The 10,000-nt window shown below is 45.7% G+C and overlaps 1 protein-coding gene across 1 annotated transcript in view; it reads left to right on the top strand.

Annotated features, from left to right (window-relative positions):
* LOC308329112 (aarF domain-containing protein kinase 1-like) overlaps positions 1-10,000 on the top strand; it is a 28,813-nt gene that overhangs the window by 2,561 nt on the left and 16,252 nt on the right. The window contains exons 3-4 of the mRNA XM_080783320.1: positions 1,204-1,287; positions 9,188-9,253. Coding sequence (XP_080639446.1) covers positions 1,204-1,287; positions 9,188-9,253 — 150 coding nt within the window. The remainder of the gene's footprint in view (positions 1-1,203; positions 1,288-9,187; positions 9,254-10,000) is intronic.

The raw sequence follows: 10,000 nt of genomic DNA, 5'->3' as shown, positions 1-10,000 counted from the left end.
CTGCATTTGTTTTTTAATTAAGGGCGCATTCTGAATGGAATGCAAACTAATACAAAGTAAACGTTTTTCAGACCTGTTTATTTATGTTTAAATTAAAAAAATGCACAATTTCTTCCGTGTTACTTCTGACATTCACTCCTACCCCACAAGGCAAAGAGATCATTTTGAACTACCCTATTGTCGCACGTCCAAACATCAATCTTTCATCAGATTTAGAAGCCCTCATCTATGGAACTCCCTATAGATCACTTCACTTAAATCCTCATTATCCTTGCCAATATTCAAAAAACATCTAAAAATATATCTTATTCCTTCACCTCTGTAGATTACATGTTTTACCTTGATGCGTTATATTTTCTTTTGTGTGTTTGTTGTTGTATTGTTTTTTTCCGTTTTTTGTGCAGTCTGTGTTTTTATTTCTTTACTGCACAGCTGCCCCCCTTTGCCAACTTGTAGACTTATGTACTGTTCTTTATGAACTTTTAATCTTTTAACTTTTAAACCAATGACCTCTTCCTACAGGAAAGGATTTCAAATAAGCCTTCTGGCTTCTTCCCTTCCTTGCATTCTATTTTGGTTCTTTGATATGTTATTGTCTATTTTTTGTACTACATGCTAAATAAATAAACCTAAATAGGCGAGCCGCGAGTGCACTCCGGTACATATGCAAAGGGAAAGAGTGACTTCTGTCCGTGACAACAATCAATGCTACAGTTTGAATTCTGTACATACTGTGCACACATAGAGCAAAGAATATGATATCTTTCTTCAACTTTCGACTTCTCCTAATCTGAATCGACTTGTGTTAATGAAATCGATTAATCGATTTTTTTAGTGAATGCCCTAGTGTGTGTACGTGTGTGTGTGTGTGTGTGTGTGTGTGTGTGTGTGTGTGTGTGTGTGTGTGTGTGTGTGTTTGTGTGTGGGTGTGGGGGTGGGGTATCGCTGTAGATTTGCCATACTGATATTCGGAAGCCTGGGCCATGTGCATAAACTGACCATGAGTGGCCTAAGAATAGCTGGCATGACAAAAAGCAAAGCCAAACAACTTGCCAAATACTGTTCTGTCTCGTCTGTTATAGGCAGTTTGTCTGTGTGGAGAAGGAGGTGCCATGTGTATCCTTAGGTGAACATGAACTGTCAACCCCGTTATATTTGTTTCCTTGTAAAATTAATTGTGTGCGTGCGTGCGTGTGTTTACAGACTGCTGTGATCAGCGTAGACTACCTCACTGCCTTCAAACATGTGGAGCATGGAACGGACGAATACTGGACTCTCAGATCTAAGGTATGTCTGATCAGCTGAGTACAGTTATTATGACACAAAGACATCTCTGACACATTTAATCCACTTTATAACATAAAATAAACCAGTTCAGGGGGGCAGTCAGACAGATAGTTTGTGAAGCCACTAAAGGAAATCGGGATTTCCTGAAAGTTCATATAATGGCCTGTTGTGGCGCTGTCATTGGGCCCAAAAAAACCCATAGCCCCATAGAAGTCCATGTATTTGGGCCCAACTTCACCTAGACTGTATTACCTTAATAAACATGGTCATGAATACTTTCTGCTTCCAGTCACTAGTTTAAAGTCTCATTTCTAATGTCATAATATTCTTTTTGGAAAAGTATGGTCCCGTTTATTAAAAAAATGACCATAAAGTCGCGTATGTTCTGAGGGGCGTGGCTACCGTTGCAGTCTATGATCGGGATTTCCCACCCACTCGAGTCAAAATAAAAACCAACGATGAAGAAGGGGGGAAGTCCCGCCTCGTTGTCTGGGCCAGCCAATGGGCCAGCTGGGCCAAAACAGATGTCGATTTACAATTCAAGGACTGACAGGCTTCATCTTACGTTCATGTTAGACCCGGGGAACGCTTTGTCCATATTGTTTACAGTCTATGGTACAGTTATGACACAAATACATCTCTGACACATTTAATCCATTTTATAACATGTTTACAATAAATGCTTCCGTGCTTCACTTCTGAAAGGTCACACACAGCACTTCACCTAGGTATGTATGTATGTGCGTGTGTGTTGTAGGTCTGCTATTTTAGAAAAATCGAAGAACGACTGACATAGAAACACTTTTTCAGAAAACTGTCATTTTCAAACAGACATTTTTAGAATCTGATCTCAGGTCAGAATGGGTTAACTATATCTTTCTTTATCTCAACCTCTCCTCTCTCTCTCTCTCTCTCTCTCTCTCTCTCACCCTCCCCCCCTTGACTATTAGCATCTCATTAGCGAGTCGTGCAAACAGCTGACGGGAAAATTAACTGTAGCTTACTTAAAACCTCATGAATTATTCATGTGCGTGTGTGTGTGTGTGTGTGTGTGTGTGTGTGTGTGTGTGTGTGTTAAACGGGTCTCCCTGTAGGCATGCAGTGGGATTGACTCTCGGTCAGAGCAGGCTATTTAAATAAAAATCACACTTGTGTGAATTGAGGAGCGCCCACTGTATTTATATTACGTTGTAGTTTAGTGATCTAAACACACATTCAAGTCCATAGACTTGGCTGTGCTCCAAAGTCCATAGAATTGGCTGTGCTCCAAAGTCCATAGACTTGGCTGTGCTCCAAAGTCCATAGAATTGGCTGTGCTCCAAAGTCCATAGACTTGGCTGTGCTCCAAAGTCATTGATAACCGGCTTAGTGTATATTTCCATCTTGTACGAGCATTAAAGAGAGTTGTCTGAGCAAATAGAAATGTTTTGTCATGATGACAAGAGCGTCCCTCACTTCACATGGGTGTGATTTTTCTTACTAAGCTCACAAGTAACATATGTGATCTACAAGCTCACAAGCACTATATCTGATCTACAAGCTCACAAACACTATATCTGATCTACAAGCTCACAAGCACTATATCTGCCTCCCAGACAACAGAGCAGGACTTATACCTCAGTCAGAACCGCTTGAGCACTTCCTCCAGCCTCCACTGGAGGGCACCAAATGACCACATTCAATCCAGAGAGAGGAAGAGAGAGAGAGAGAGAGAGGTGGTAATTTATATACATAATAATAGCTATGTTATATTAGTGGTGCTTTAAGGACCTCCATTAGAAATGTTCTGTCTCTGGGACACCAATCTACTGTCCTCTATTGTACAACAGGTCGTTTTGAGGAAGCAATACGATTGGTTGAACAACTTTCTATCCGTGGTTCAAACCACACTTTTTCAACGCCTAATCAAAACAAACAATTCAGCCGTGCTTTTCTCCCAGAGAGCAGCAGACTGGGTGGCTAGGCTAGCTAGTTTCTGTTCTCCCAGAGAGCAGCAGACTGGGTGCCTAGGCTAGCTAGTTTCTGTTCTCCCAGAGAGCAGCAGACTGGGTGGCTAGGCTAGCTAGTTTCTGTTCTCTCAGAGAGCAGCAGACTGGGTGGCTAGGCTAGCTAGTTTCTGTTCTCCCAGAGAGCAGCAGACTGGGTGGCTAGGCTAGCTAGTTTCTGTTCTCCCAGAGAGCAGCAGACTGGGTGGCTAGGCTAGCTAGTTTCTGTTCTCTCAGAGCAGCAGCAGACTGGGTGGCTAGGCTAGCTAGTTTCTGTTCTCTCAGAGAGCAGCAGACTGGGTGGCTAGGCTAGCTAGTTTCTGTTCTCCCAGAGAGCAGCAGACTGGGTGGCTAGGCTAGCTAGTTTCTGTTCTCCCAGAGAGCAGCATCCTGGGTGGCTAGGCTAGCTAGTTTCTGTTCTCTCAGAGCAGCAGCAGACTGGGTGGCTAGGCTAGCTAGTTTCTGTTCTCTCAGAGAGCAGCAGACTGGGTGGCTAGGCTAGCTAGTTTCTGTTCTCCCAGAGAGCAGCAGACTGGGTGGCTAGGCTAGCTAGTTTCTGTTCTCTCAGAGAGCAGCAGACTGGGTGGCTAGGCTAGCTAGTTTCTGTTCTCTCAGAGAGCAGCAGACTGGGTGGCTAGGCTAGCTAGTTTCTGTTCTCTCAGAGAGCAGCAGACTGGGTGGCTAGGCTAGCTAGTTTCTGTTCTCCCAGAGCAGCAGCAGACTGGGTGGCTAGGCTAGCTAGTTTCTGTTCTCCCAGAGAGCAGCAGACTGGGTGGCTAGGCTAGCTAGTTTCTGTTCTCCCAGAGAGCAGCAGACTGGGTGGCTAGGCTAGCTAGTTTCTGTTCTCCCAGAGAGCAGCAGACTGGGTGGCTAGGCTAGCTAGTTTCTGTTCTCTCAGAGAGCAGCAGACTGGGTGGCTAGGCTAGCTAGTTTCTGTTCTCCCAGAGAGCAGCAGACTGGGTGGCTAGGCTAGCTAGTTTCTGTTCTCCCAGAGAGCAGCATCCTGGGTGGCTAGGCTAGCTAGTTTCTGTTCTCTCAGAGCAGCAGCAGACTGGGTGGCTAGGCTAGCTAGTTTCTGTTCTCTCAGAGAGCAGCAGACTGGGTGGCTAGGCTAGCTAGTTTCTGTTCTCCCAGAGAGCAGCAGACTGGGTGGCTAGGCTAGCTAGTTTCTGTTCTCTCAGAGAGCAGCAGACTGGGTGGCTAGGCTAGCTAGTTTCTGTTCTCTCAGAGAGCAGCAGACTGGGTGGCTAGGCTAGCTAGTTTCTGTTCTCTCAGAGAGCAGCAGACTGGGTGGCTAGGCTAGCTAGTTTCTGTTCTCCCAGAGCAGCAGCAGACTGGGTGGCTAGGCTAGCTAGTTTCTGTTCTCCCAGAGAGCAGCAGACTGGGTGGCTAGGCTAGCTAGTTTCTGTTCTCCCAGAGAGCAGCAGACTGGGTGGCTAGGCTAGCTAGTTTCTGTTCTCCCAGAGAGCAGCAGACTGGGTGGCTAGGCTAGCTAGTTTCTGTTCTCCCAGAGAGCAGCAGACTGGGTGGCTAGGCTAGCTAGTTTCTGTTCTCCCAGAGAGCAGCAGACTGGGTGGCTAGGCTAGCTAGTTTCTGTTCTCCCAGAGCGCAGCAGAATGGGTGGCTAGGCTAGCTAGTTTCTGTTCTCCCAGAGAGCAGCAGACTGGGTGGCTAGGCTAGCTAGTTTCTGTTCTCCCAGAGAGCAGCAGACTGGGTGGCTAGGCTAGCTAGTTTCTGTTCTCCCAGAGAGCAGCAGACTGGGTGGCTAGGCTAGCTAGTTTCTGTTCTCCCAGAACGCAGCGGACTGGGTGGCTAGGCTAGCTAGTTTCTGTTCTCCCAGAGTGCAGCAGACTGGGTGGCTAGGCTAACTAGTTTCTGTTCTCCCAGAGAGCAGCGGACTGGGTGGCTACTGGCTAGGCTAGCTAGTTTCTGTTCTCCCAGAGAGCAGCAGACTGGGTGGCTGGCTAGCTAGTTTCTGTTCTCCCAGAGAGCAGCAGACTGGGTGGCTAGGCTAGCTAGTTTCTGTTCTCCCAGAACGCAGCGGACTGGGTGGCTAAGCTAGCTAGTTTCTGTTCTCCCAGAGCGCAGCAGACTGGGTGGCTAGGCTAGCTAGTTTCTGTTCTCCCAGAGAGCAGCAGACTGGGTGGCTAGGCTAGCTAGTTTCTGTTCTCCCAGAGAGCAGCAGACTGGGTGGCTAGGCTAGCTAGTTTCTGTTCTCCCAGAGAGCAGCAGACTGGGTGGCTAGGCTAGCTAGTTTCTGTTCTCCCATAACGCAGCGGACTGGGTGGCTAGGCTAGCTAGTTTCTGTTCTCCCAGAGCGCAGCAGACTGGGTGGCTAGGCTAGCTAGTTTCTGTTCTCCCAGAGAGCAGCAGACTGGGTGGCTAGGCTAGCTAGTTTCTGTTCTCCCAGAGAGCAACAGACTGGGTGGCTAGGCTAGCTAGTTTCTGTTCTCCCAGAGAGCAGCAGACTGGGTGGCTAGGCTAGCTAGTTTCTGTTCTCTCAGAGAGCAGCAGACTGGGTGGCTAGGCTAGCTAGTTTCTGTTCTCTCAGAGAGCAGCAGACTGGGTGGCTAGGCTAGCTAGTTTCTGTTCTCCCAGAGTGCAGCAGACTGGGTGGCTAGGCTAGCTAGTTTCTGTTCTCCCAGAGAGCAGCAGACTGGGTGGCTAGGCTAGCTAGTTTCTGTTCTCCCAGAGCGCAGCAGACTGGGTGGCTAGGCTAGCTAGTTTATGTTCTCCCAGAGCGCAGCAGACTGAGTGGCTAGGCTAGCTAGTTTCTGTTCTCTCAGAGAGCAGCAGACTGGGTGGCTAGGCTAGCTAGTTTCTGTTCTCCCAGAGCGCTAGCAGACTGGGTGGCTAGGCTAGCTAGTTTCTGTTCTCTCAGAGAGCAGCAGACTGGGTGGCTAGGCTAGCTAGTTTCTGTTCTCCCAGAGCGCAGCAGACTGGGTGGCTAGGCTCGCTAGTTTCTGTTCTCTCAGAGCGCAGCAGACTGGGTGGCTAGGCTAGCTAGTTTGTTGGGAAATCAGCGCATACAGTGGGTGGGCTTTAGACCGGATGTTAGCCTTGCACACTAAATAGAAACCAGGCATGTGTGGACGGATCTGTTTATTAAAAATAGCAAATCTACAAGCGCACAACGCATCATAGCCTGATGCGTCGGTTTTATTTATTTAAAATACTGGGTCAATTGTCTGACTTTGATTGCTTAAAGTAGACCTGCATAAAATGGTGTAGCCTACTGCAGCTATTTACAACCAGGTAGTGTATAAGTGAAATTGAACACTTAACTTAGTATTTAATACTTGAATACTTATACTTAGTATGTAATACTTAGTACTTTCAAAAGGGTTTATTGGGGCACCTTACAAATTGCATTGTTTGTTCTACTGGCTTAAACATGTCCGTGTTTCTAGTGTTGCACTGTTGACAGCTAAAACGTTCTAAGGTGGTCATTGTGGGTGGAGTTAAGTACCTATTGTCCCTCCCATTGTCACACCCACTTCTGTCCAGCTCTAAGGTGTTAAAATGTTGTGACTATTGAAAGGGACTTTTCTCAGCTTTGGGTGAAAGGCCCCAATCATTTTTAAATGGTTATATCTCCTTCAATTATTTTCCAATTTCATTGAATGATACATCATATGAAAGCTTACATGCTGTTCTGAAAAATGGAAAAGTAGAGTTGAGGGCCTTTTTGCTGGATTCTGTCACATTTGTGGTCGTGGCTACATCTGTAATTGACACTTGTTTGACTTGAAATCCACCCACCGGAAAAAATATAGTTTAAAAAAAAGGTTTTGTTTCTTTGTAAAAGTGGAACTTTGAAGTCACTTGACTTAAAGGACAACTTTAGTTTTTTTCAACCAAGGTTCATGTTTTAGGTTATTAGAGAAACTAAAAGGTGAGTGTTAATTTTCTTTCATTTTCTGCTTTCTTTCGTTGTAGGGATTTTAGCTGTTTTTGACAGGGGGCGGGGGCATTCGAGCATGGGGCTAAATATGTATTATTTTTACAGAATTGTATGGTGATTTATTTTTTTAATATTTACTATAGTCCTAATAAACCCCAGGAAATTACATCTGGCCACAGAAGATCACAGGATCTCTTGAATGTGACAAACTGACATATTGAGCCTATACACACAGTATAAGCCTTCCCCCCAGTAGGCTACCTTCACATTCAGTAGATCCTGTGATCTGCTGTGGCCAGATGTAATTTCCTGGGGTTTATTATGACTATAGTAAATAATAAAATAATAAATCACCATACAATTCTGTAAAAAAAATACATATTTAGCCCCATGCTCGAATGCCCCCGCCCCCCCTGTCAAAAACAGCTAAAATCCCTACAACGAAAGAAAGCAGAAAATGAAAGAAAATTAACACTCACCTTTTAGTTTCTCTAATAACAACCTAAAACATGAACCTTGGTTACAGGGAAGGATAGCTCCCACACAGTGTTACACACTTCAGCACCACGGATAGCTCCTACAGTGTTACACACGTCAGCACCATGGATAGCTCCTACACTGTTACACACTTCAGCACCTTGGATAGCTCCTACACTGTTACACACTTCAGCACCTTGGATAGCTCCTACACTGTTACACACTTCAGCACCATGGATAGATCCTACAGTGTTACACACTTCAGCACCATGGATAGCTCCTACACAGTGTTATACACGTCAGCACCATGGATAGCTCCTACACAGTGTTACACACTTCAGCACCATGGATAGCTCCTACACAGTGTGTTGCTTCAGCACCATGGATAGCTCCTACACATTGTTACACACTTCAGCACCATGGATAGCCCCTACACAGTGTGTTACTTCAGCACCACGGATAGCTCCTACACAGTGTGTTACTTCAGCACCATGGATAGCTCCTTCACAGTGTTACACACTTCAGCCCCATGGATAGCTCCTACACAGTGTGTTACTTCAGCACCATGGATAGCTCCTACACAGTGTGTTACTTCAGCACCATGGATAGCTCCTTCACAGTGTTACACACTTCAGCACCATGGATAGCTCCTACACAGTGTGTTGCTTCAGCACCATGGATAGCTCCTACACAGTGTGTTGCTTCAGCACCATGGATAGCTCCTACACAGTGTGTTGCTTCAGCACCATGGATAGCTCCTACACAGTGTGTTGCTTCAGCACCATGGATAGCTCCTTCACAGTGTTACACACTTCAGCACCATGGATAGCTCCCACAATAGTACATTTAATGTACCGTGCGTGTGTGCGGTACAAACCTCTCTCTCACTCACTCACGCACGCACACACACACACACACACACACACACACACACACACACAGGGAAAAGGGGGCATGGCCAGCCTCCACCTATCCCAGAGTGCGCTTCTATCGCTATGACGACGCAGCAATCAAGCCGTGGCGGTGCCTCCGGCACGCACGCACGCGTGCACAAACACGCACGCACGCGTGCACAAACACGCACGCACGCGTGCACAAACACGCACGCCCACACACAGCAGATTGTGAAGTGATGCAGTGAGGTGATACTCTGCCTCTACTTGGTAAACAAGTGTCATTATCGCCCCCTACTGGCCACCTGCCCTCATTGAAAGGCCTGTTAAAAAGTGTTCATGTTCATAAGAGTGATTATTATTATTATTATTATTACACCTTCAATAACTGACTAGACCTGTTTGATACTAATACTATTACTATACTACTACTAATATTACTCCTTCACTAACTATAAGTTAGTGAGAAAACGCACACATACACAGACTAAAAAAAATAACTTAAAAAAAACGTAAACATTTTCGTAATTTATTCTAATTGTTATTTTTGCAATTTACGAGCTGCGTTCGCTTTCCCACGTTCGCGTGTCTTACTTGTGATAATGCTAATGCTAATAGTAATGTTGTTTATATTTATATAGGTACACAGGCGGTCGGCAGAGAGGCTGAGGGATCTGTGTTGTGCCAACCGCGGCACCTTCATCAAGGTAATAGTACTGACTAGAACAACTGGCGGCCCCCACCTTCACTTAATGTGGCCCTCAGGTTAATGTCAGAATACTGATATAATGTTGGTTTCAGCTTGTTTACAATTCCACAACATGCAAAACATGACCCGCTTTATTTACTTAAGTATAAATTAGTAGCTCAATGCTCAGCACAAGTATAATTAAAAGGCATTTGAAATTACATAAAAAAATTAATTTTCCAGGATTCAAACTCAAAAATAGAAAGAAATTCAAGATTTCAATTCGAATATAGCAAAAAATAGCTGATCTTACAAGCTCAAAACGTGTCGCAGCGCGACGCGTTTTGAGCTTGTAGATCGGCTATTTTTGCTACGACAATAATATATGGCCCTCTGGAGTGAGTGTGAGTGTGTCTCAATGCCACATCGTTATGATGTCAGAGGTGGGCGGGTCTCTCAGTGCCTCCATGATGCTCAGTGACATCGTGATGATGTCAGAGGTGGGCGGGTCTCTCAGTGCCTCCATGATGCTCAGTGACATCGTGATGATGTCAGAGGTGGGCGGGTCTCTCAGTGCCTCCATGATGCTCAGTGACATCGTGATGATGTCAGAGGTGGGCGGGTCTCTCAGTGCCTCCATGATGCTCAGTGACATCGTGATGATGTCAGAGGTGGGCGGGTCTCTCAGTGCCTCCATGATGCTCAGTGACATCGTGATGTTGTGTTGTGTTCATTGGCAAACGTGACATGAGTTAACCCATTCTGA

The sequence above is a fragment of the Protomyctophum bolini genome (assembly GCF_963924005.1).
Source record: "Protomyctophum bolini genome assembly, chromosome: 15".
NCBI lineage: Eukaryota > Metazoa > Chordata > Actinopteri > Myctophiformes > Myctophidae > Protomyctophum > Protomyctophum bolini.
The sequence above is the reverse complement of the archived record's forward strand: the minus strand, read 5'-3'. Positions and strand labels throughout refer to the sequence as shown.